This window comes from Chrysemys picta, chromosome 4 (assembly GCF_011386835.1).
Source record: "Chrysemys picta bellii isolate R12L10 chromosome 4, ASM1138683v2, whole genome shotgun sequence".
In the NCBI taxonomy this organism is placed as follows: Eukaryota; Metazoa; Chordata; order Testudines; family Emydidae; genus Chrysemys; species Chrysemys picta.
In genome coordinates, this window is record NC_088794.1 from 73,637,792 (window position 1) to 73,665,638 (window position 27,847).

The 27,847-nt window shown below is 45.1% G+C and overlaps 1 protein-coding gene across 12 annotated transcripts in view; it reads right to left on the reverse strand.

Moving 5' to 3' along the window:
- Nucleotides 1-27,847, reverse strand: part of SHANK2 (SH3 and multiple ankyrin repeat domains 2) — a 640,917-nt gene that overhangs the window by 348,185 nt on the left and 264,885 nt on the right. For 10 of the 12 annotated variants that reach the window (XM_065592634.1, XM_024100174.3, XM_005304567.4 and 7 more), the window contains 2 exons: nucleotides 18,385-18,694; nucleotides 12,359-12,528 (listed from right to left, as the gene is read on the reverse strand). In XM_065592634.1, coding sequence (XP_065448706.1) covers nucleotides 12,359-12,528; nucleotides 18,385-18,694 — 480 coding nt within the window. Of the gene's footprint in view, nucleotides 1-12,358; nucleotides 12,529-18,384; nucleotides 18,695-22,373; nucleotides 22,588-27,847 lie in introns of those variants that run through there. The other 2 variants (XM_065592641.1, XM_065592637.1) reach the window with 1 other exon arrangement.

Genomic DNA, 27,847 nt, shown 5'->3' on the forward strand with positions numbered 1-27,847 from the left:
TGTGGCGCAGCTGCCAGGCTCTGGTGTGGGACTTGCAGCAGCATAGGACATGGGGCAGGGTTTCGGCAACGTACCCACACTTCCTGCAGCGTTGATCCCCGTTCCCGTGGCGGATGGCTCCATTGAGGGGGATGCAATTCAGCCAGGCGTGGTGTATGAACCGCCGGTTGGCGAACTGGGTGAAGCTGCCCGTGGGGAGGAAGTGGTTGCTGGAGTCCCACTTCCTGGTCACCTCGAAGGCGTTACCCTGGTCCGTTTTTTTCTTACACTTGATCTTAGCCATGAGGCCGAGAAGCATCCTAAATTTATTTGCAAAGAAGTGTGAATGAACTGTTTTTGTGTGTGTTGAGTGACAGCTTTGTACTGCAGAAATTGCATTTAATTTTTGTTTTATTTAAATTTTAATTAAGTTTTATGGGTAAACTGTTATGCCATTGGCTGAAAATATGGCCTAATATTTTGTACACTGTCTGAAGCAGCTGGTCACTTTTTTCAACTCAACAACAATAGTGTGGGGGGAATTCAGTTATAGGGGAAAACTATGTATTTTCTTTCGTTGTCCAAGCTTGTGAAGGCCTTACAGCCAGCTTGATATTTGTTTTTATGTATGCATGCAGGCAGGTCACTTGATAACTTCTGAACACCACATTGGATCAATTCCAAAATATCAGGGAATGTTCTAGGCATCAAAGGACAGAATCATTTTGATTCTGCGGGAATTTGAAAAACTGAAAGGGGAAAAACAGGGGACAAATGGAGCCCCTTCTATCTGACTGGCACAGCTACAGCTTCAAGTAATTCCTCCAAGCACCTCTGCAATAGTCTATAGATCAAACAACTGGTTGATGGCACCCATTAACATCTTCCAGCATAGGGGCACCCCTCAGCTCATCTCCGCTCATCCTCCACTTCACCTTGAATGGTCTCTTAGAAAATGTGTTAACTATGTATGCTAAACCATCTGTTCCACCTTGTGGCTTGTAGCTGTGACATTCTGAATACCTTTCCCAGACTCTGAAGAAGAGCTCTGTGTAGCTTAAAAGCTTGTCTCTTTCACCAAAGGAAGTGGTCCAGTAAAAGATATTACAGAGACAAGGTGGGTGAGGTAATCAATTTCCCAATAGTTTATCATGCATAGGCCTGGCTGGACATGAGTAATTAAACATGGTGGATGCATCATTTCTTGAAAACAGAATTAGGGAGGTAACTAGGCTGAAAATGAAATGTTGGTGCTAAGATAAATAAATGGCTTGGTAAGCCAAAAGAAGATATCTGAGCTAGGTAAGATAAGAAGGGGGATCATCCAGGAAACCATTTACTTAAGAACAAGAGAAGGTAAGTCGTGAATGTAAAGATGAGGTAAAGAGCAAATCGTACATGGACAGAGCATGCTATATAGGGACTGGTTCCTACAAAATAACCAAGCCAATAAAAAAAATTAAAAAAAAACCACATAATGCAGTGTATAGTAAAGGCAATGTAATGCATAAATCTGTATATGGAAAGAGATTTTCTGAGTAACTTTGTACGTGTAGCATACCCTACAGCTACCTCCTATGCTTGAATATGATCAACTCAGCATAGCTTTACTGTACGCCAGATAAGGGAACCTGAGTGATGAGATTGGAATCTGAGTTCTTGGGGAGCCAAGTGGAAGGGGTTTCAGGAAACCCGAACAACATGTTGACACCCTGAATGACTTATTACCCAGACAGAAAGAAGTATAATGGGGGAGACTGAGAAGAAGTAATGGGGGACATGAACACAGCCCACGGCATGGGGGTGGGAGAATGGAGGACCCTTAATGGGTGAGGGGGAAGGGGAGACACACAGAACCCCTAGTCGGAGGGAAGGTGGGGGAAAATCTGGTATGGGGGCACACTGAGCCCCTGTCACAGAAAGGAATAGAGGGAAATGGGAATGCGAGTGCACACAGAGCTACTGGAATGGGGGACAAACAGAATCTCTAATGGGGAGAGGTTGTAGGGAGCCCCTGAAAAAAGAGGGGGTGGGATGGGAGAGTGGTACATAGGTAGTTTGTGAGGGGGAGGAAATGGAGGGATGCAAGGAGCCCCTGGTGTATGAAATAATCTTGCCCTACACAAGTGTGCAAACTCCTAATGTTGTTGTCCTGTCATTTTTCTGGCAACTTCATCACCTTGCAGTGAGACGCTGAGAGAGAGGGTCTGGAGTCGGTCGATGTACATTTCATAGTAAGGGAAAAATAGGTAACAAGAATTTATATTGAGGAAAATCCATTACACCTGAAAGGCAGAGGCCCTAATACAAACTATACACAGGTATCCTGAAAGCACCATCTAACATCCATTGCCAAAACAATGGACATGCTAATCAAAGTTCACTCACCTTGGCTGGTCAGTATGATTAATGCAAATTGCAATCTGATCTTTTAAATGCTCAACTTAGAACCATAAGGATGTGACGAGAAGAGGGTATTATCAGACTGAGTGGGGGGGAAAAAATCACTGAATGGTGATCCAAATCTTTCCTTTTCTCCAGACAATACAGCTGATCAACCACTTAACACTGTGGAGAGGAACAATAACACCTCAGAGCTGCCCTGGATCATGGGACTTGATAAGCACATGCAGAGGAGACAGGAGGAGGATTTCAGATGATCAACACATATCCAGAGAGAGAAAAAATACCTAAGGCTTTGTCTACACTGGCAAGTGAAAGACAAAACTTTTGTCGTTCAGAGGTGTTAAAAAAACATCCCCCGGAAAGACAAAAGTTTTCTCAATGACAAGTGCTGGTGTGAACAGCGTTTCGACAATGCTAATGCCACTTGTTGGGGGTGGAAATTTTTTGTCTGCAGGAGAGCTCTCTCCTGCTGACAAACAGTGGCTATACTGCGCGCCTTTTAGTGGCGCAGCTGTAGCGGCACAGCCATGTCGCTAAAAGCTGCATAGTGTAGTCATAGCCTAAGTGATATAAGATTTCCTCTATTTTACTGTAACTAAAGAAAGCCTGATCTAGTACACTTCTCACAAGCTAAAAACAGCCAGATAGTCAGTCAAATTGTTTGTGCTCCACAGTCATTTTATCTCAGTTTTTAACAAGGTCTTGCTTTGCCATGTTTATTTGGATTGGTAGAATGTAAACTGAGTAATTTCATGCAGACAGCCCTGAGGAGACAAGAACCCCTTGACCTTTAAGCAGAGGCAGTGATGTTAAGGAGTTTCTGGAGCCCAAACTCAAAGAGCCAAAAAGGCATATCATTTAGAGCTGTGGTCAGGCTCACATAAGGGGAAAAGGTTAAAGATTAAGGAGGAGATCCAAGTTGTCAGGCCACAGATAGCAGAAAGGTCTGTCTAAACTCACAGGGTCATGTGTCCCTTAGCCAATAGGAAAGCTCCAACAGTATTACTGACAGCCACCTTGATAAAAATTTTCTAAAATGTTAAGTTCTAACCACTTCCACTTTAAATTGTTGTTTCTGTTGAAAATATTTATACTTTTTAATTGTGCTATTTCCCATGTATTTATGCTATATAAAACGGTTACTCACTTCTCGTAATTGTTGTTCTTCAAGATGTGTTGTTTGTGTCCATTCCAATCAGGTGTGTACGCATACAGGTGCACATTTGCCGGAAGATTTTTCCCCTAGCAGCATCCGTCGGGTCAGCCTGGGCGCCCCCTGGAGTCGCACCCTCGTGGCACCTAATACATAGCCCTGCTGACCTGCCACCCCTTCAGTTCCTTCTTGCCTGCTACTCCGACAGAGGGGTAGGAGGGTGGGTATTGGAATGGACATGGACAATACATCTCAAAGAACAACAGTTATGAGAAGTGAGTACCCATATTTTCTTCTTCGAGTGCTTGTTCATGTCTGTTCCAATCAGGTGACTCCCAAGCCAAATTCAGGAGGTGAGGTCAGAGCTCTCCACTGATTGGAGTACTACTCTTCCGAACGCCGCATCATCTCTGGCCTGCCGGGTGATTGCATAGTGCATGGTGAAGGTGTGTATGGACGACCACGTTGCCGCTTTGCAGATTTCCTGGATGGGAACTTAAGCCAGGAATGCCGTCGAACCCTGTGCCCTGGTAGAGTGCGCTGTGATCGGAGGCGTGGGAACCCCTGCCAGGTTGTAGCACTCACTGATACAGGCCACAATACATGATGAAATGTGCTGGGCCGAAACTGGCTGACCTTTCATCCTGTCCGCCACTCTCACAAAAAGAGCAGGACTGACTTCCTGAATGGTTTCGTTCTCTCGATGTAGAAAGCCAGCGTTCTGCGGACATCCAGAATGTGGAGTCTCTGCTCCTTGTTGTTAGAATGAGGTTTAGGGTAGAAAAGTGGGAGGAAAATGTCCTGGCTGATGTGGAACTGTGATACAACCTTCGGGAGGGAAGGAGGGTGGAGCATGAGCTGAACCTTGTCCTTAAAGAACATGGTGTAGGGCGGCTCTGAAGTCAGGGCCCTGAGCTCAGACACCCTCCTGGCTGAGGTTATTGCCACCAGGAACGCGACCTTGTAAGAGAGGTAGAGCAGGGAGCATGTTGCTAAAGGCTCAAAGGGATGCCCCATGAGTCTAGAGAGGACCAAGTTGAGGTTCCAGGCAGGAACCGGTTGGCGAACATGCAGGTACAACTGTCGAGCCCCTTCAGAAGTGGCTGACCATGGGGTTAGCAAAAACTGAGCGGCCCTGTACACTCGGGTGGAATGCCAAGATGGCAGCCAAGTGCACTCTTATAGACGGCAATGAGAGATCCTCCTGTTTCAGATGTAGAAGGTAGTCCAGAATGTGCGGCACTAAGGCTAGCATCGGGGACGAGTCGCGCTGCGCTGACCCGATGGATTCAACCATGGAGCTGCCATGCTGTGAGATGGAGCGACTGCAGGTTTGGGTGTTGGAGACGTCCATGATCCTGTGTGAGAAGGTCCGGGAAGAGCGGCAAGGTAATCGGCATGTCTAGGAGGGAAGTGTACCAGTGCTGACGGAACCAGGCCGGTGCTATCAGTATGACCCGAGCTCGATCTCTGCGGATCTTGAGCAGCACCTTGTGAATGAGCGGTATCGGTGAGAAGACATATAGAAGAGCCCCTCCCCAATGAAGGAGGAACGCATCTGCTGTGGAGCCCGGGCTGTGATTCTGGAAGGAGCAGATATGCTGGCACTTCCTGTTGCATCGCGTGACGAAGAGGTCGATCAGGGGAAATCCCCACCTCTGGAAGACTGAACATGTGACGTCCGGACGAAGGGACCACTCATGGCTGCGGAACGACCTGCTGAGGTGGTCTGCCAGCTCATTCTGAATCCTGGGGAGGTATGACACTTGCAGGTCGACCAAATGTTCTACACAGAAATCCCATAGCATGAGGGCTTCCTGGCACAGGGGTGAGGAGCATGCACCCCCGTTTGTTGATATAGAACATTGCAGCAGTATTGTCCATCATGACTGATACACATTGTCCGGTTAGGTAAGGGCGGAATGTCTGACACACTAGGCACACCGCTCTCAGCTCTCTGACATTGATGTGGAGGCGAGGATCTGCTTGTGACCAGAGGCCTTGAGTTCTGTGGTCTCCCAGATGAGCTCCCCAGCCCAAATCCGACATGTCCGTCACCAATGACAGGGATGGCTGTGGGGCAGCGAAAGGGACCCCTGAGCACACTTACTGGGCATCGGTCCACCACCGGAGCGAATCGAGGATAGGGCAAGGCAGGGTCACGATCCTATCCAAGCTGTCCTAGGCTGGTCGATAGACTGACACTAGCCATGACTGTAGCGGCCGAAGCCTGAGTCTGGTGTGTCGTACCATGTATGTACAGGCTGCCATGTGCCCTACAAGCTTCAGGCAGTTTCTCGCGGTAGTGGTAGGAAACTGCGTGACTCCCTGGATCATGTTGTTGAGGGCTTGAAACCTCACCTGTGGGAGGAATGCCCTGGCTTGGGTCGAGTCCAGTACTGCCTCTATGAACTCTATCCTCTGGATGGGGGACAGAGTCAATTTTGCTTCATTTAGGAGCAGACCCAGGTTCTCGAAGGTGGCTCTGATAAACGCGACCCGAGTTTCCTCTTGTGTCCTGGAGCGGCTTTTGATCAACCAGTCATCGAGGTATGGAAACACCTGTACCTGATATCTCCGCAGAAAGGCAGCGACGACTGCCATGCACTTGGTGAATACTCGAGGTGCTGCTGACAGGCCGAACGGGAGGACAGTAAATTGGTAGTGGGAACCATTGACCACAAACCTGAGGAACTTCCTGTAGTTTTGAGCGATTGCGATGTGAAAATGCACGTCCTTCAAGTCGAGGGCGGCATACCAGTCTGCTGGATCTAGTGAAGGGATGAGGGAGGCCAGGGAGACCATGCTCGCGCAGGTCCAGGATACGCTTGAGGCCGCCATTGGCTTTCGGTATTAGGAAATACCGTGAATAGAAGCCCTCGCCCCTGTGCTCCGGAGGAACCTCCTCCACCACCCCTAGTGATAGGAGCGACTGCACCTCCTGAATGAGCAGTTGCTCATGAGAAGGGTCCCTGAAGAGGGACAGGGAAGGAGGGTGGGAGGGCACAGAATTGGATGGAGTATCCCCTCTCTACCGTGTCAAGCACCCAGTGGTCCGAGGTGATACGGGACCAGGCACGGTAGAAAGGGGATAGTCGGTAAGAAAAGGTAAGGTGGGTTAGATCCAGTCCAAGATCTGGTGTGCCGTCCTCGATCCCACCTTCAAAAGGCTGGTTTAGGGCCTGAGGGCGGTTTGGGCTGGCCAGAGTCCTGTCTTGAGGAAGGGTGTTGCCTCTTCCTGCCACTCCTGTTCCTCCTCCGAGAACTGTCCTGGTGGCTCTGCTGCTGGAACCTTTGAGGAGGTTGTGGGCAGAAGTGTCTCCGCTGCGTGGCAGGGGTGTGTAAGCCCAAGGATTTGAGGGTGGCTTGGGAGTCTAAGGCTGTGCAGCCATTTGTCTGTCTTTTCAGAAAACAGAGTCTCACCCTCAAACAGGAGGTCCTGAATGGTTTGCTGGACCTCGTAGGGTAACCCTGAGACTTGGAGCCCAAGCACTGCGCCTCATAGCTACCCCATCGCCATCACTCTAGTAGCGGCATCTGCAGTATCTAATGCAGCCTGCAGGGAAGCCTGGGAGACTAGCTTCCCTTCCTCCACCAAGGCGGTGAACTCTGACCAGGAATCTGAAGAGACGAGCTCTGTAAACTTTGCCATTGCTGCACAGGTGTTGTATGAGTACCTGCTCACAATGGCCTGTTGGTTAGCGATACGGAGCTGAAAACCGCCTGTCGAGTAGACCTTTCTCCCCACAAGGTCAAGGCATTTAGCATCCATGTTCTTTGGGGAGGGTCCTTGGAAGCCCTGTCTCCCATGCTGCTTAGCTGCATCGACCACCAGCGAGTCAAGTGCTCGAACCCTCTGGAGGGGACGAAATACCGCCGCTCATTGTGCTTATCAGTAGGTGGCAAGGATGCCGGCGTCTGCAACAGGTTCTTAGGTTTCACTGGCAGCTGGCAGTGTCCATGGCCTTTATAAGTGGCAAGACTATACGTGAAGGTCTCAAGGGTGCTAGGATGTCCACCATGCAATCTGCCTCCTCTATCACCTCCTCGGCCTTGATGCCCAGATCCTTGGCGGCCTTGCGCAGCAGCTGCTGTAGCACTCTGTTGTCCTTTAACACAGGGGCTATGGCTGTCCCCACCAATGCTTCGTCCAGCGACGAAGAGGAGGAAGCATGCGCCAGTAGTGGAAGCTCCCTACCATCTGCCCCAGAGGAGTCATGTGACTCCCATTGGAGGTAGTGGTACTGTCGACGGTGCTGGGGCTGTGGACGTCGAAGCACACGTCGGTGCCGCCATCAGCCCTATGGGAGTGAGATGCATCAGCACGCTCATAGGAGCCACCAGAAGTGTGGGGCTCGGTGCCTGCATTGAGGTCAACATCGACAAAGGTGCAGGCGTAGGAGATGGGTGCGTCAAAGCCGTGAAGGGCAGTGCCAAGGTCCGATCTGAGCACAATGCCGGAGTCAGCAACGGAGCTGGAGCCAGAGGCTGCAGAAGGTGGCACGGAGGCTATGGAAGATGTTGCAGACCATGGACCCTGGGTTCCTGCCTGGCCCTGGTGAAAAGCTCAGGGGGTCCAGAAGGGCCACTGACCCGGGTTCTGCCACTGCGGAGGCCATGCCTGGGGCTCTCTCCTGTCTCTACCGGACTTCGATCTGTGACTTCTGCTCCTTTCAGAGCAATAGGATTCGGATTCGGACACCGAGGTCTCAGACAATGAAGACCACGGAGTAGCTGATCCTCTGTGTCTCGAACGTCGAGAGCTCGGGAAGCGGGTACACTCTCTGTCCGAGCGGGTAGGTGCCGAGGTACATGGCGAGGGGGAGCGTCTCAACATCATAGCCAGCTTCCCCTTCGAATGTACTGGAGGACGCGGATCTGCCAGTGCTGAGGGTTTCTCCCTGGCAGGTGAGAACGGTGCCGTAAGATGGAGAAGGTCCCGAGCAGCCTGGTACACTTCCAGATCGACAGGACCTGCAGCTGCTGTGTAGGCACCGGTGATTGAGGCAGGGCCGGACTCGACTGCCGCACTTGAGCGGGAGTCGACGTGGCCCCAGCAGGGGATCCCGAGGAGATGCCCGCCTGGGATTGCACATCCCAGGGCTTGGCCAGAGGAGAGCGATCGTCTGGCTTCTTCTTCTTTTGAGGCACCAGTGAGTAGGAACGGTGCCTATTATCAGACAGGCCCTATGAGGAGCCATGTTGGTGCCAAGTGTCTCAAGAAGAGTCCTTTCTCGGCGCTGAGCTCACCAACGGCGCCGGAGCACTCCACGTTGAGGACTACGCAGTAGGAGTCGGGTCTCCCAAGCCCCGGTTGGAATGGGGGTGTAGAGCTGCCTCCATGAGGATCACCTTGAGCCACTGTTCCCTTTCCTTAAGAGTTCGCAGATGGAACTCGCGTCTTATAACGATCTTTCTGATTGGTCTCCCCCAGGCACTGTAGACCCAATGAGTGTGGGTCACTCTTTGGCATGTGCTTGGCGTAGGCCACACAGTTTTTGAAACCCAGGGACCGCAGCATACCACAGCTCCAGGAACCGGAGTGTGGGGGATGGGTGACAAACTCTAAATTAAGACTCTAATAACTCTAACGACTTACCATATACAACCAGATAAAGAATAAACTTGCTGAGCAAGAGCTAAGGGAAGCTCCAGCCACCGTTCCTGGCGGTAAGAAGGAACTGAAGGGGTGGCGGGTCGGCAGTGCTATATATTAGGCACCATGAGGGCACGACTACAGGGGGCACCCAGGCCAGCTAAGGGAAAAATCTTCTGGCCAATGTGCACATGCACACACCTGATTTGAATGGACATGAACAAGCACTCGAAGAAGAACCTGATTTACGCTCTCCAGTATTTCCATCATGATTAATAATCAGAACAAGAAGGAAATGCTACACTAATCACTTTATTAAGATCAAATATTCATAATCATTTGGGGGGGGGGTTGGGGTGCACTCTAAATGTCCTGAGGTTTCTCTATTTTAAGCCACAAAGGATCATGAGACCATGGCCCAAAAGACTGTTTGGCAGTTGGGGATAGCTGGAGTGCATTGTCCTCGGGTACTCCTCACACCCCACAGAGACACCTTAAAATGTCCTTTCCTAATATGCCCCTTGTGTTGTTGGCCATGGGGATCTCTAGTAGGAGACTTGGAGGCTGCCCTAAAACAAAAGGGATTACAGTAGAACCTCAGAGATACAGATACCTTGGGAATGGAGGACGTCTGTAACTCTGAAATGTTCCGTAACACTAAAGAAAAGGTTACGGACTTCAGCCACGGAGGGCAGAGCAGGAGACTGGGGCTGAAGCCGCAGGGCGGGGAGGGCTGAAGCACTCACAGGAAAAAAAATAGTGGTGCTCAGCATCCACTGGCAGCCCCATGGATCAGCTCCTCCCTCTGCCCCCAGCGCCTCCCGCCTGCCAGCGGGCTTCGCAGATCAGCTCCTCCCCCGCCTTCCCAGTGCCTGCTGTGATCAGCTGTTCAGCGGCATACAGGAGGTGCTGAGGGGGAGGGGGAGGAGCAGAGACATGAAGAGGTGGGGGTGGGGCAGAATATGGGTGGGAAGGGGCGGGATGGGAGCTTGGGGCAAAAAGGGAGTCTAGCAACTCCAGGGAAATCCCAAATTTGGTGCCTCCATCCATAACTCTGATGTTCTTATCTTTGAGGTTCTACAGTAGAATTATACAGAGAATCTGCCACCATGTCTCAATGATTAATGGTTAATAATCAGAGAGGTGGGGGAATCAAACATTATAGATCAGCTAAAATGATCATGTAGATAAGTACTACTGACAACCTACACAGTGTTGCAAAGTTTTTATCTGTGGGCCAGATGGGAAAGGTGTGTGGGTTTCCTGCCATTCTACCCACATTTTAACCTCTACCAACTTCACCAATCTGGCACTATACTACTGTCCAGGAGGGCAAGAACAATGGTGTCAATGCAGCCCTTCATTTCCACAAACTGAGCATGTCACATCTGGGATGCATCTGCTGTCTTGAAAAGTAACACTAAGACCAGGGCCGGCTCTAGGTTTTTTGCCGCCCCAAGCAAAAAATTTTTTGGCTGCCCCCCACCCCAGCCCTGGGCTCTCACCCCCACCAGTGCCCTCCTCCACCCGTACCCCCTGCCACCCCAGCCCTGGGCTCTCTCTCCCCCTACCCCACCCGCACCCCCTGCCGCCCCAGCCCTGGCCTCCCCCCCACCAGTGCTGACTCCGCCCGCTCCCCCATCGCCTCCAGCCGGTCTGGCGCTGGCAGGGTTGGGGTAAGCAGCGGGGCTCCCGGGCCGCGCCTCAGCCCAGGGACTCAGGAGGGCAGAGCTGGGGGACCACCCTGGCAGGGGGCTGAGGAGCTGGGGCAGGATAGCCCCAAAGGGAGCAGAGCCCCGGAGAGCGGGATGTGGGCCCCACATGGCAGTGCCCCGCCCTTTATGGCCCCGCTGCTGCTGCTGGCCACCCTGCCGCAGTCCCTGGGCGGCTCGGGCTGCTACGCCCAGCCCCGACTGTGGCGCTGGGGGGCGGCACCTGAAGGCAGCTTGTGTGCCCCGCGGGGCGGCCCCCAGCCCGAGTGTTCCCCGCTCGGAGCCGGCCCAGCCCAGCCACAAGGTGCAGGTGCTGCTCCTCCATGGCGCGAACCACAGGCCCCCGCGCTGCTGCTGCCAGAGCCAGCTCTAGGCTTTTGCTGTCCGAAGCAACAAACAACAACAACAAAAGATGGCCGAAATGCCACCACTGAAAATGTGCCGCCCCAAGCACGTGCTTGGTTTGCTGGTGCCTAGAGCCAGCCCTGACTAAGACTATGTCTACACTGCCGTGCAGTTCAGACTACGGGGCTGCAAACAACAGTGCACACCAAAGTGCTGTTCTGTAGCTTCCCTGTGGACACTGCAGATGTGAACTGAAGGGTTACTAGTCTCATTAACATAGTCCTCTTCTAGGAACCTTTTAGTTTGCGCCTGCAGTGTCCACACAGGATACTTACAGCAAAGCACTTTGGTGCGCACGGCTGTTTGCAGCCCCGCAGTCTGAACTGCAGGGCAGTGTAGACATAACCTAAGTTAGATCTTGACTTGGATCGTGTTCTTGGCTTTCAAGCAAACTAGTAGCCATTAATTTCCCTTTTACCTGAAAAGATATTTCCCTCTTCACCTCCCCCCCCCAGCACTATTTAAAGTGCCCCTCCCCCCTCATGTCATGGTAGAACAGACAGAAAAAATTTAAGTGTCACATGACCCAGTATATCCTCCTTCCAGAGATTCAGAGAGAGAGAAAGGAAAATGCCTCTGGGAACTGCAGCCCATGCTGGGCAAGGGAATTGCTTTATTTTTGTGTTACAAGTTTTTTGTTTAAACCAATAAACTGTGTCCTGATGTAAGGTCTGAATCAGACTCAGACACAGCATTCCTTCCTTCCTGGGTTGATGAGATAGTCTGCCATCTTACAACATCCTTAAAACTCAACATTTGCCCCTCTACAATAACTGCAGTTCTGTGCCTCTTATTCTAAGTATAGGAAGATACCATTGTTACTGCAGGTACTTTTAAGTTTCAATGGCACCCACTGCGTAAATTGTTTATAACAAAAATGGTAGTTGAATACATTTTGTTAGAAAATATAACTAAGTCCATGAATTATTAGCAAAATCTGGTGTAAAGAAATACTGGAGTGAAAATAATAGATCTATTAACATATGAGCTAAACAAAATACATTATTCTATTATAGATGAGATAATGTAGGGCTTTAAAAACAAGATCTGTGTATAATCAGAAAAAAATGCTATGGTTACTCAGGAACTAATGGAGAAAAGACTAACCTTTCACCCTGTCCCCTTTGTGCAGATGAATCTCTCCTTCTCCTTGAGGTTGATATGGCTTGACGACAATAAAAAGTCTTCCAGGTACAGCACTGTAAAGTTTGCGTTTTGGACCCTGATAATCCAAGGCAGCGATAGCATCCTTGTTGGCACTGGGATTATAACCGGCACTGGGGATTGCAATGAAACAGCATTAGTTTATCATTTAAAATTGACATTAATATTGTTCTGTTCTCATGACACAACAGAACATATTTAGTGGTGAGAATATGCAATAAGTATGCAGTTTGCAAAAAGGCAGTATTACTGGGAAAACAAAACTAGTTTGTTAGTCTGGACACCCTATTTTTTAGATAATCTTTGAAGTGGAAAAGGTCAACTAATGACAGTCTTGTTAAAACAAAATGTGAAAGGACAATAACTGAGACAACCAGGCAGTTTTCCATCCCTTCAGCTAATTTAATTTACACACTTTTTATAATAATAATAGGAGATATCCCATCTCCTAGAACTGGAAGGGACCTTGAAAGGTCATCAAGTCCAGCCCCCTGCCTTCACTAGCAGGACCAAGTACTGATTTTGCCCCAGATCCCCAAGTGGCCCCCTCAAGGATTGAACTCACAACCCTGGGTTTAGCAGGCCAATGCTCAATATATATATGCACATCATAATGATGCAAAAGAAATAAGTAGAACACTTTAGATGACTAAAATCTACAATTACTGCTGTGAATTGGTGTGTTCACAATAGTTCTATAGTAACATTCATGGGCCTGAACCAAAACCACAACTCTGAGTGTACCCAAAGATGCATCATGTCTTTGATACAGTATAATTTCAGAGGATGTTTCTTATCAATGATCAAAATATGAACACTTATCTACTTGTTTTGAATAAGGAAGAATTCATTGATAAAGGGTGGAAAATAGAGAAGCTTGAGGCTAGATCACATCACCACAAAGACATTTCCTTTCAGGAAATCAAATATTACAATACTTAAGAAACGATGTGTGGTGCCAGGGAGGAAATGGTAAAATTCAAGTGTGGGTGGAAGAATCTTAAAAGGCATCATAAAAAAGGTGCAACATGCTACAGTTCCACTGCTAAGGATAAATTCAAGGAACAAGAAGCCTTACATGGAAATGCTGAAAATAGAATATATGCAAAGGAAACAAGAATACACAGAAATAATCAGTGTTTTCAGGGGAAAGATAAGGGCAGAGAAAAAAAAACAGAATGAGTTAATACTTGCGTAATTGCTTGGGATGAGAAGGATGGGTGTTTTTATTTGGCTTATTTGGTGAGTAAGATATCCTTTTAAACAAAAAACACCATTATGGCAAGGGAGAGCAAGCAGGATTTTTGCCTGAGCTAGCATATATAGATAATTCAGAAAACTTCACTGGCTAGCTCAGCCTGAGGGGAACAAGGTGAGCTTTCACAAATATATTTTTGGTGTAAAGAAGATAAAGTGAAAGTAGGCATTCTAATGTATGAGGGAAACAAATATCAATGATGACTTACAGTCTTTAACCAAAACGGGGGTGGGGGGGAGAGAGAGAATAATCCACTGGGAAAGAATGAAGACTGTGTCAACAAAGCTGTTGATAAAAAGTAAACAAGGGAAGTTTGGAAGACGTTTAACATAGTGGAACACCTGAATAAGGAAGGCTTTGCCCCATCCACCCAAATCAATTTCACTGCAGTACATTATCAGGAGCCTTTGATCTCAGACTTGATCATTTTCTAGATTTATTTTTCCTTCTTTTCTTTTAGAGCCAAGGACTGGTGCCAGTAAACACAGACTCCACTTCGTGTTTCAAGGGGCTATGCAGGCTGGAGGTCTGTTGGTGAAAGCTCACTAGGCGGTGGCAGCTGCTGAAAGTGAAAGAGGTAGTGGTAACCCTAGGTCTCACTAGCCATCTCATTCTATTCATCTCCACTACTCTCTATGCTTATATAACGAGTGTCCTAGGCCTAAACAGCACCTCCTAATTCCCTGGACTAAGCAGGTTTGCCACCCTGTCCTGACCAGATCAGCCACCCTGTGCAAGTTACAGCACTGCAATATATACAAATCAGGTATTCTTATACACTCAACCCCCATTGGCATGGGATGGCGTGGGATGGCATGGGAAGCGGTGCAGGCCGAGAGATGTTCTGGCCACGGCTTCCCGCAGCCCCCATTGGCCTGGAGCGGTGAACCGCAGCCAGTGGGAGCCGTGATCGGCTGAACCTGCGGACGCGGCAGGTAAACAAACTGGCCTGGCCCACCAGAGTGCTTACCCTGGCGGGCCACGTGCCAAAAGTTGCCGATCCCTGGTATAGGGGATATCTAATCTGGTAGAGTATAAATCCTCCAAACCTTATGAGTTAGGATATGAACCATCACCACTTCTTAAATCAAAGAGTCCCCTTTCCTACTGAGAGAGTGGGTCTCCTTTAACCCTGTTGCTAGGACCAAGTACTACAGATGCTGCTTCCTTTAATCTTAGCTGGCATCTTCCATTCCAATAAATCCCAGTTTAATCGTGAAGGCTGGTTAGTATTTCAAGAAGAAAAATACCAGATGGATGAAATAGGTCAGGACAATTGTACATATGGTCACATCCTAGCCTCTTATGTCGTACCTATCAAAAGATTCAACCTCCCTTCTTTTGGGGGGAAGGGAGTAAGGCCTTTCCCCCCCCCCTTCATTTTAATAGACTGATTTTCTTGTGAATACTTCCGATTCCAATCATGATCACAGGCATCCTCCCCTCATTGATGGGATGTACAAACCCTTGCATCCAGAGGGAGAGGAAGGGGTTAATGTAGATCCAAGAAGAGAAAGAAAGTGGAGCAGCTGAGTTTAATCAGAACTGTAAACAGGTGTGGCTTTAAGAGAATGGGGAGATGAAAGCTGTTCCTGAGAAATGGAAGAACTCTTCAAAAAGCTCATTCACGAGCAGGAGGTGCTCACCATGGAGCGACAGAAAGATTGATTTATGGAAAATGTATGTTTATTGGGGACTGGCTGGAGCAAGCTACTCACTTTCATTGCTTTTTGCTTTCTTTGGTTTAGGTTGCAGGAAGCCACAAAAAACTTTTGTTGAATTGACTGGGGCTTTTTGGACTAAAGTGAGGGACAGTTTTATGTGAACCACTAGCAAATAGTAAGGGGAGAGAACAAAGATTACCCTTCAAGCTCAAAGTAAAGGCTTGGTGATACTTCAAGGAAGAGAATTGGTGGAAGGAGTCCTATGCATTCCCCCATTCATGACTGCACAACATCTCTGTGGTAACTACAGCACTAGTTGTATAATCCACACACTTTCCGGGTGTGCTGTTCTCTCCCATCTAGTGGCACCGAGACCACTTAGCGAGAGAAAGAAAGCAATTAATGTATCTGCTCTACAGCCTTAGCTAAGCCCCAGTTAGCTTTTAGCTCATGTGGTAGAGGCTCATGCACTAAGCTCCAGAGGTCCCCGGTTCAATCCCATCCACCGACGACTGGAGGTCTGTTGGCATTACAGTTGCACAGAACATTAGGAAAGTGTTTCAGTGGTCTTCAACAAATTTAGAAGCTGGAAATAAGAGCTAGCACCATGTGACCAGCCAGCTTTCTGTGGACCACCAGCAGATGCACTGGAGGCGCCTGGGATGTATATTTATATGTTATACCACATGGCACTGTTTCTACTCTATGTTTGGGTAAGTGTGCAAGTAGTTTCAGTACAAATACTTGCACATGGAGGACTTAGCATTTGGTTTCCACAAATTTTCCAGCATGAAATTGGCTTCTGTTAACATTTATGCTGGTGAAACTCACTCAAGCATTCACAGACAGTGAGCACCGAAGAGGGATGAGAGCAGACAAAGCAAATTCATTTTAAAAAATGAATTAATATTCACAGAAAGTTTTTGCATTATTTGCCCAGCTCCATAAATCAACAAATTATGTTCCAAGAACCTAGAGATATTATTCTAGTAACATTGTATATTCTAATTAGAAGCCAAGTTTTTAAATAGCTTTTAGCTAGATTGTCCTTTGGAGAAAGCAAAACACATTCCCTCTAACTGGAAGGAACAAATAGGAGGGTCCCTGGCAAAGACAATTTAACAGGTGGACCTCTGCATCTATGCAGAATCCTACTGTAGTCTCCAGATAGATAAAAGGATCTGCCCACAAGGTTCTCTATGCAGGAGTGAGGCCAAAGGTAATAATTGAATGACTTTGCACAGTTACTACAATATACAACATTGGAACACTTTGCTATATTGGATCAGACCACTGGCCTATGAAGTTCAGAATCCGATCTCGTGCAGTGGTCAATGCCATATGTGATTTAAACAAAAGTGTTGTGAATGTTGTAGATTGCAACATTAGACAACTCTGGTGGTATTGCTGATGCCACTATCAAAAAACATGTGTTAGCTGGGTGCCCATAACTGAAGAGGGGAAGGAGAAGAAAAAAAAAGGAGCAAAGTAAGGGAAGAAAGTAATAGGAAAATGATAACGTCAGCCAAATTCTCTTTTGCTTTAATGACTACAAATTTAGATATAAATCTATTATACATAATATCAAAGTGACACCCAACAGTAGCCAACACTGCTACTTGACAATATTTGTTTTCTTTTTTCATATTGAGATCAGGAAATATGACAGAGAAAGCCCATTATTCTGAATGACAATAGAATTAAGTTTATTTGTATTTAAATTCTATTTGAGTCTCTCACTCTCCCCCTAACTTAAACTGCAATTATCCCTTTATAGGGCCACATTTTGGAGTATACTGACATTCTTTAAAAGATAAAGCATTCACACCTAATCTATCAATTTTGTTCTATTAAAATGTATGCCAGCATCCACCTTTCTCCAATGAAGCAAGACTTCTCATCCAGTGGGCACAGTCCATAAGTAGGTTGATGGGGGCACCCACTGGGTCACACTCACTAGTCAAGGGGGAAAAAATAAAGCAGCAAAATCCTCAAGTGTTAGGGCCCTGCAGAAAGTAGGAACAGAAGAAGATGCTTGTTCCCTACCACCACAGCCTCCAGCTGCTGCCCCTCCCCAGCTCCGCCCCCACCAACCCCCCTAACCAGCCCACAGGAATTCCATAGTCCTCCACTTTTTCTTCCTTCTTGCATACTGCTCAGCTCCAGATCAGGGGAAGTGGGACTTCAAGAGGCTGTGGAGTTGGGTATGTTGCCTCTAACTGGCCTTGAATGCTTTCTGGGAAGGGGGATGGAAGAAAGCAATTGACTCAGGTTCCATCAACAACTTGATGGACAACAGTACCCCTCGCCCAACTGTAGAGTAAGCAGACTACAGCCATAAGAGATAATTTGGTCCCTACTACCTCAGAGAGTCTCTCTTTCCCCATGATTTATTAGAGCTGTTACAACCATACAAGACTCTCAAGCTACTTGCATCTAGAGCTGTATGAATAACTGATTTTTCAATTCATTGGCTGAACCAAAACACAGAAAACAAAAAATTGTTTTGGGTCAACTGGAAACAAAAATTTCAAATTTCAAACTTTTTGGTAAACCGAAAAAGTAAAACAATGTTTGTTTTGGATGAAACATTTCATTTTGTTTTTGAGTTTAACCTTTTAAAAATAAAATCAAAATTCAAAACAAAAGGTCATTTGGAATTGAAAAAAATCAGAATGTTACATTTTGAAAGTGTCTGAAAAATTATCTCCAGCTCTACTAACACCCTGGTTGAAATAGGAGGGGAGTGGTAGGGGATACCAAAGCATGATTTGGTAAGCTTCAGATCATACTGCTAGGTTTACCTATTTACGCAGACTTTGTGAGGAAAGGGATGGAGTGGATAAGAGTATCTGAAAGCAATGGTTAGAGGTGTTGACAAGTTTAGCTTTTGGACATTGCTCCAATGCATATGATTTCCTTCAAATGTTCACATCTACCCTAGGCCCAAGATGGACATTTATAATAAATCTGTACTAATGAATATTGTGGTCAGTGTGTCAATAAACTGGTATATTTCATGCTGTAGGAATATTGAAAAAGATCACCTGATGTGCCTATGTTGCTGTCTTTTTGCATCCTCTCCTACCCTGTTTAATGATGGCGACCGACTCCGAGAGGATGGGGTATAACTCCCAACAGTTTTTACAGTTCCATTAGGATTATTCTGCATCTGTTGAAGTAGGTGAGGTGAAAGGCTGCGGTGTGAAGAAGCAGATGATGAAGCTGACCAGTCAGGGATGTTGTTGATGTTCAGATTGTTATCGCTGTTGGAACGAAGTAAGACACGAGGTGCTGCCAAGGTGCTTTGGGGCCTTCGCCTCCTGTTTGAATAGGTAGGGGCCTCTCTAAATGGCACTGTATTAAGAGGGGGAGGGGAAAAACAATTATAGTAATCACATCTGATTTTATCATTTATGCATATTTATCACTCCTTAAAAAGATTCAACAACATATGGCATCTTTTTCGGGTGCTTAGAGTAAGAGAGAAAAAACTATCTTCGCTGATTATCTAATCAAGCTAAATTACAGAATTATATTTAAAATGCAATTAAAACTGAAAACCACTTTCATATGCAACATACTTTGACTTACTGGTTGTAATACGTACTTAAGCCCCACAATACTGGAAACATCAATGACAAATAAATAGTAATGGCAAACATCTGGTTTTTGCCAAGCTTTCATCAACACTATTTGCTCTCACTCTCTCTCTCAAGCTTTCTTTGAAGCCTAACACAAGTTCATGGACTTGAACAGATCCACAGAAACTTCTTCCTTCATTCTGTTTCTTTCGGGTTCCTTTTTCCTATAGAGACCTAAACTGAGAGAGAGAATTTGGTTCCATTGTCAGTTCAGGAGTAGCCTGGAAATCTTTAATGTTAGCGGTCACCTTAGCTCCATCTGCTAGGTTAAAAATTCAGGACAGATTCTTCTTCTGCTAGAACTCTTACACTGACATAATCCCTAGGTGTCTGTTTTTCTAATCTAGGCATTTCTATTGCATCTATTATTGTATATAGAGCAGAGAGTGCAGTATCCTGAGGTAATATGCTCACTTCAGCTCCCACAAGCATCCATGGGAGAATATACCAAGACATATCTAAACATTGCAATAAATCATTTAACTAATTATTTTTAGCAGAAAAAAATACAAATCAAGGATCTGATCCTGCAAATGCTACTAGCAGAGCACTGCAATTATGGGACAATTTATATTAGTAAACACTATGTCCCAAGACTCTCCATTTCTCCAAGTAATGGATTCTTTAGCCTCAAGTAAAGTTTAAAGAGACTTTTCTAATAAAAGGCTTCTTATACACACCCTAGATTTGATGTTTTTTCCTACTATTTTCATAAACTAATAGAGGTCCAATCCTGAAAACCCTTATTTATTTTAGTCCTTATTTATGCGAAATAATCCCATTAACTTCAGTGGGACTCAGAGGGTTTGCAGGATTGAATCCAGAGTTCACAAACCTAAATCTGCAAAGTAATAATAACTATATCACTAACAAAAGGCAGCTTGTAATAATTCAGAAGACTATGCAGATTGTAATTTTCAAAAATTATATAATATTTCAGTTAGGAAAGAAACCCCAGATAATATTTTGCATGTATACAATGTCATTCATCTTGAAAGATAACTGAGTACTCAACCAAAACTTTAAAAGCATATTATGTAAAATAGAACAAATATGTCACACTATAAAAACGCACACATTAATAGATATACACAGAAATCACTTCATCCTCCCCTAATATGCAGCCATCTCTGGTGTGAAACACACCGAGTGCTTAAGATCACAGAGAAATGTTTCACACAGTTTTAGGACAGGAAAAGAAGAATATTTTAACCAATTTTAACTGCAACTGAAAGAATGAAGTTCCTCAAATAATTTTTACCAGAATTCTTAACTGACAAGTGATTCTGAAGAGGATCATAAAATGCATAGCAAACAGTCAAAATTCCAGGTAGTTGAAACTCTCATTTAGATTAAACTTTCTCTTATAAATATTAACAAAAAAATACATATAGAGAACAGGATTTAAAATTGATGTTAAATTCTACTGTATTTTATTTGAAGCAAAAATTAAATAATAGTTATCTTTACCAACAAGGCTGTTAAGAAGGATGAGACTTAAGAGAGTGCAAAGTTTATGATGGAAATGGCAAAAATCTACAGAACCTCTGAGAGTGGAGGATTTTTCAAGTATATCATAAAGCCCACTTATAAAAATAAAAAAAAATTGCAATTAGAAGATAATCAATGGAACTTGGGTTCCTAACGCCACTTAGGTGCTTTCGAATGCATGACACAATGTTCTAAAAGACTCAGCTCAATGCCAACCCAAACTTTTTAAAGAAAATTCACAACACAATCTTCCATAGTGAGTGTGTCTGAATCCACTGCAAAAAAGGTCCTTTTTTTTTTCTTCAATTTTTATTCATTGCCACTTTAGAATACTTTCTGGGACTGTTGTCTTGCCATGCTACATGTAGTGTGTGATATGGATGTACAGTTTGTATATAGCTATGCTTGGGACATTTAGCATACTTCTTACTAACAATGTCACTGAAGAGAGGCAGATTGTGTGTAAGATCTTATGGGATAAAATAAGGTAAAATATTTTCTTTTAATAAAGATTACACAAAATAATGTGTATACAATAGTACAGGCTTGCCTATTTATAGCATTTATATATACATATATCTCCAATTGAAGTTAATGGGAGTTTTGCATTTGGCTTCAAAGAGGACCCAGATGTGGCCCTTAGAATTATTTGTTAGTTCACAAAATGGACAGGATGGAGACTCCACACTAAGCTTTTGAATGCTCATAGTTAAGCTCATGAAAAATTAGAATCTATCTACTGAAGACTTATTGTAAAAAAGTTGAAAGGTTTGGGGGGAAGGGGTTTAATAGTTCTGCATATTGCAGAGATATCAGAGGATTAATTGACAGAATGGGATGAGTATTTCTGAGCACATTTACATTGACAAGTTTGAGAAGAATGAAAACTGTGCATACCACTCCAAATAAAAAAACATTTATATATTTCTCAGGTTTCATGTAAATTTATCTTTGCCCACTGAATACTTCAAGTGCAGAGGATTTTAATAATAATTTTGGAATTAACATTTGGTTTGATCCCAATTGTATATTCTTAAAGAGATAGCTGCAAGTAAAATTAGTCTTTACTTTTTGAATTAAAGACTAACATTTTCTTTGTGAAGGTAATGGGAAAATTATCAAAACCACAATTAGGATTTTTTTAGGCACATATCTATGCAGAAAGAGTTAAAAATAACCTCTTTCATGCCCAAAATGATTAATATTCCAACCAACTGTTTTTTCCCCGGCAATCTGCAAACTGTAAGTGGGTGGATATTTTCTTAGCTGCCTCTTACATGACAATATTTATATTATTTTCACAATAAAAAATAACTACACCACAAAATAATGAAACAAGGGTACATGCTTTAAACTCTTTAAACTAAACAATATTTTTATTGTTAGTTAATTATTTTACAGATCTTAAATTCTTATTGCAAAGGTTGTTTGGAGAAACAAATATTATAAAATGACATGAAGACATCTCAACAAATTCCATGCTTTTAAGTTTCAAATCAAGTAATTATTGTACCTTTATATCAAACCTAAGAATTAAATAATACTTTCCTTCCAGCTCTCAGAATTTTATACCTAACAATCCATACTTATGAGAGGACAATTAAGGAGCTTACAGTGATAATATTCACCAAAGAAATCGCTTATACATCTTCAGATGGATTTCTTAGAAAAATAGAACATTTTCTATATCTACCTAAGTTTAAGAAAAAACTAAAATGAGTAAGTCAGGTACCAACTAGATCTAATAATTAGTTGCCTAAACGGATGCTCTGACAGACAAGAATTTTGAAAAAAGAAATGGCAAGAACTGATTAAGTATACAATAAGTAAGCAGATCATATTAAAGGTACACAAGAAAATATCATTTCTCAAACATCAAATTTTCTGAGTTCATTGCTTACCTTCTTTCTTTGTTAAGGCATTTAACAAAGACTTCATTTTCTCTTACTTTAGCAGCAATCCCCTCATTACATAACCTTTTCTAGGAAGAAAGAGGGGAAAAACTACCCAGTTTCTATGTGTTTAAACTGCCTGCACCCTGACATAAGCAGCAGGTTTCTGGGCACCGTGTAATTGCAAGCATAGCTGGGCATGCAGTACCCAGCGTTCTGGTGACAAAGCCCACCCCACATTCTGTCTGTCAGCTGGGAACCAACTGTGCGTAGACTGGAGCTGCTCAAAAAAAAAAATCTTGCTATCTTTCACAGTATTAGTCATGTGAACACCACCACCACAGTCTCTCAGACGTTACTCTGCTTTTGTAATCATTGCATTTATGAACAAGCAAACACAGGACTGAAGGAAGGAGAAGCAACGCAGGCTAAGAGGGGACAAAATATATATTTGGAATGGGAGGAGGGGAATCATTCATGGAAAGATACTTCATATCAGCATTTCAACAGCTAGAACTTGTGAAGGGAAAATCCTGAAAGAAATGGGAGCTACTGAATAAGTATGCTCAGCTTTTAAACTTGCATAGCTTGAATCTCAATGTTCAGATACATTCTATGCTTTTTGATATTTGTTTGCTTGTCTTTCGCAATGCTGTCCAGAGTCAGAGTCAATATGAGTGTGTGCACGCATCTAACAATAAGCAAGCTTCACACCATGCCTACATTAAAAATTTAGACAAACTGCCACTAAACGGCATTTCTGAACATGACCCATATTCCAGTTTGAAAAGGATGAGATGCAAGCACCAATTATTTTCCACTCCCCCTCCATTATAATTACACTGAAATAAAATAGATTTTTTTTGTACAAGGGGAAAAAACATTAACATGCAACCGAGCTACTTTATCGAATTCTATGCAGATGACAAATAAATTCTTTAACCATTACAGCTTTTCAAAGGTTTTATTCATGGAAAATTTCTATGGATACCAATGAAAGTCAGTGCAAACATCCTTACAGAGGAAGAACAAACAACCGTAAAGTTGAAGATTACCTTTTTGAAAACACTACAAATAGGAAGTGGGACTTAGGCATTCACAACAAAATGAATGCTTAGCTGTTGCATAATTCCATTTTGGATATATTTATAAATATTTTAGCAATGCAACATACGGCTTCTAAGGAGTAAGATTTACAAAGACTAACCTAAATTTAAACAGCATAAACCCAAACTGTGTACTAATAATTACTCCATTGCAGTAGTCTCCGCTGATTGTTACGATAAGATCCGCAGTTAAACGCTAGATCTTTGTGTTGCTAAGATCACTACTCCATCAACTAAAAAAAGGGAGAGGGATCACATGGATTACTTAGTTGGATTTTACTTCCGTATGCCTGATATACCATCTATGAAATAACTCACAATGTAAAGAAAAGTACTTATTTATTCTTGATAATTAACAGTTTAGAATTCATTTAAAATTTCAATGTTTACGTAGCTATTATTGTTAATGAAAAAATACTCTTACAAAGTGGTATAATTACAGATTTTAAAAAAAGCTGTGAGGATAAAAATTCAGCCCACTAATTTAAAACAAAATACTCAATAGGTAAAAATATACAAAGGAAATTGGGCAAGAGTATATATAAAGTTAAATGAATGGATTTGACACTGGATCACAGATTTGCACAGAAAACCTGTGGGCACAGGAATGGTCTTTTTGACTATTTAAACCATGCATAGCTTTCTGTAGAATAAGCTTGGACTCTTATTCATAAACTTATAAATATATGCATTTTATTAGGCCCTCAGGGTGAGAATCAAAACAGCTTACAGAATAAGAACTGCCACATCAGAACTTGACATTGCCACTGATATGAATGCATCAGCTTCTGTGCATTAGAAAGTTATTCCTGCTATTTCAACTTAACCTCACTGATTACCTTTTAGAGTTGGGATTTGGAAAGAGACTACAATTATCAATACTACTTTGAATTTCTATAATACCTTCCATCCAAGCCGATAGCTTCCCAAGCATTAATAAATTTAGCAACAATAACTCTGTGTATTATCCCCATTTTACAGATGAGCAAAAGGAGACAGAAGCAGATTCTGTGCTGCACTTGCTGAGATGCACAGTAAAGAAGGTGTAGTCAAAGGAAGACATTTGTGACATCTGGATTCTGGGCTACTGTAGGGGCCAAGCATAAATTAGATCAGCTTCAAGAGCATCTCTAACTTGAAGCAGCTTCCTCAGAGCTGCTTATTGGCTGTCTTACAGCCAAGAATCCCTGTAGCATTGAGCAGTACGGATATGTCTCTAGACCAGGGGCTATGAGAGAGTGTAGACTGTCAATCCTACACTGCTCTTGGGCTAAGGAAAATGCTTCCCAGGCTTGTTGTGGCTACTTTATGCAGCATATAAAGCCTAAGCCCAGAATGAGCTTCAGATAGCTTAAGAGAACTGCCCAAAGTCACGCAGGAAATGAATGGAACCAAGGTCTCCTGTTGTCTAGTTCTGTGCCTTAATCACAACACTAACTAAAGAAAAAAAAACGTAAAGGCTGAACAGCCTGGATTTACCAATACCATGGATTCTCAGACTTGCTCATCTGTCCCTAAGAAGGGCAAGGTAATAAACTGAAAAAAAAAAAAAATAGGACCCTTCAGAAACTCTGAATTCCAAATTCCTATTGTGCATTTCTGATATGAGGGTTAGCTACAAAACTTGGGGACCCATTTGCAGGATGAGGACCTTAACTGTCCTCTGTTCAATCCAGCCTTAGGATCTCTTGAGCAGTGATGGACTATCAGATTTAGAGCCAAATTTTGATACTTTAAACTGAACTACCAATGCACTTTGGGCTTTAGATCATCTTTTTGATACTAAGTGATTACTGTGCCTAGCACAATGGGGTCTACATCTCTGACTGGGCCGCTAGTTACTACTACAACAAAACACATACAAATAAATAATGTGTGCTACCAAGAATGCAAAGAATGGCATAATTATGTAACTGAAATTAGTTGATAGCGTGAAATGCTACAGGTGTAAATCACACAAAAATTAACTCTTTTAAAGAAAAACGTTCTCCAATTCAAATAAAAGTCACTGATCCCTGCCACACAAGGTTGCCAAGCATCCGGTTTTCGACCAGAACACCGGGTCAAAAAGGGATTCTGGCAGCTCTAGTCAGCACTGCTGATGGGGCCGCTAAAAGTCTGGTCAGTGGTGCAGTGGGGCTAAGGCAGGCTCCCTGCCTCCACGTGGATCCCAGAAGTGGCGGCATGTCCCCCCCCTCCGATTCCCAGGCTCAGGGGCAGCCAGGGAGCTCCATGCACTGCCCCCGCCCTGAGCTCCGGCTCCCCAGCTCCCATTGGCTGGGAACTGCGGCCAATGGGAGCTGCAGCGATGGCACCTGCGGACAGGACAGCGCACGGAGCGACCTGGCCATGCCTCCACCTAGGAGCCGGAGGGGAATGATGGCCACTTCCGGGAGCCACCTGAGGTAAGCACCACCCGGAACCTGCATCCCGCACCCCCTCCCAAGCCCCAACCCTCTGCCCCAGTCCTGAGCCCCCTCCCACACCCAAACTCCCTCCCAGAGCCTGCACCCCACACTCCTTGCTGCAGCCCAACGCCCTGCCACAGCCCTGAGCCCCTCCTACATGCCAAACCCCTTGACTCCAGCCTAGAGCCCCCTCTGCATCCCAAACTCCTGCCCCACTCCTCCCTCCCACACTCTGAACCCCTAATTTATGGCCCCACCCCAGAGCCCACACGCCCAGCCAGAGCCCTCACCCCCTCCTACACTCAAACCTCCTGCCCCAGCCCTGTGTGAAAATGAGCGAGTGAGCGAGGGTGGGGGAGAGCGAGCGATGGAGTAAAATAGGATGGAGTGAGGGGGTGGGGCCTGGGCATTAGGGAAGGGGTGGTGCAAGGGGTTTTCTGCAGTCAGAATGTTGGCCACCCTACTACCACACTAAGAAGATAGCAAAAGCTACAGAATATCCTGCACCTCATCTGGATAATATATATAACATAGCCAAAATAGTGAAGAAGTTACTCACCTTGTGCAGTAACGATGGTTCTTCAAGATGTGTCCCCCCCATGGGTGCTCCACTGTAGGTGCACGTGCATCCTGGCATTGCTGATCAGAGAACTTTGGTAGTAGTGTCCATTAGGCCCACACATGTGCTGTCTCTCCTCCTGCCTCACCACAAGGAGAACCAGTGCACATGGGATAACCTCCCTCAGTTCCTTCTCTACCGCAGAGCCATAAACATGAAGTCCATAGGGGGCGGGTGGATAGTGGAGCATTCATTGGGACACACATCTCGAACCATTGTTACTGCACAACGTGAGTAACTTCCTTGTGTAATGCCCCTATGGGCGCTCCACTGTAGGTGACTCCCAAGCAGTAACCCCACAGGAGGGCTGGGGCTTCAGAGTCGAGTCAGTTACAGATGACAATACCGTGGAGCCGAAGACGATGTCAGAGGTGGAGTCCCCAGTAATTGCATAATGTTCTGCGAAGGTGTAGACTGACACTCAAGTTGTTGCTCTACAGATTTCTGAAATAGGGACATTCTTGAGAAAGTGACAGATGAGGAGATTGACCTCGTGGAGTGCATGCAAATACCATCCGGAGGTGTCATGTTGCGAACCTGTAAACATTGTTTAATGCAGTTTGAGACCTATCTGGAATGTCTCTGGGCTGATATTGCTGAGCCCTTAGAACTTTCCGTAGTAGATGGGAAAAAACTTCCTTGTGTAATGCCCCTATGGGCGCTCCACTGTAGGTGACTCCCAAGCAGTAACCCCACAGGAGGGCTGGGGCTTCAGAGTCGAGTCAGTTACAGATGACAATACCGTGGAGCCGAAGACGATGTCAGAGGTGGAGTCCCCAGTAATTGCATAATGTTCTGCGAAGGTGTAGACTGACACTCAAGTTGTTGCTCTACAGATTTCTGAAATAGGGACATTCTTGAGAAAGTGACAGATGAGGAGATTGACCTCGTGGAGTGCATGCAAATACCATCTGGAGGTGTCATGTTGCGAACCTGAAAACATTGTTTAATGCAGTTTGAGACCTATCTGGAATGTCTCTGGGCTGATATTGCTGAGCCCTTAGAACTTTCCGTAGTAGATGGGAAAAAACTTAGGAGACCTCCTAAAAGCCTTTGTTCTATCCAGGTAAAAGGCCAAGATTTTCCTAAAGTCTAGCGCAGGGGTAAGCAACCTATGGCACAGGTGCCAAAGGCGGCACACAAGCTGATTTTCAGTGGCACTCACATTGCCCGGGTCCTGGCCACCAGTCCCAGGGGCTCCGCTGCTGGCCTGGGGTACTGGATGCTGGCCCCCTGCCAGCTGGGGTTCCGTCCGCCAGCCCGCTGCTGGCCCCGGGTCCCGGCCACCAGTCCAGGGGGCTCTGCTGCCGGCCTGGGGTCCCGGCTGCCAGCTTGGGGCTCTGCAGCCGC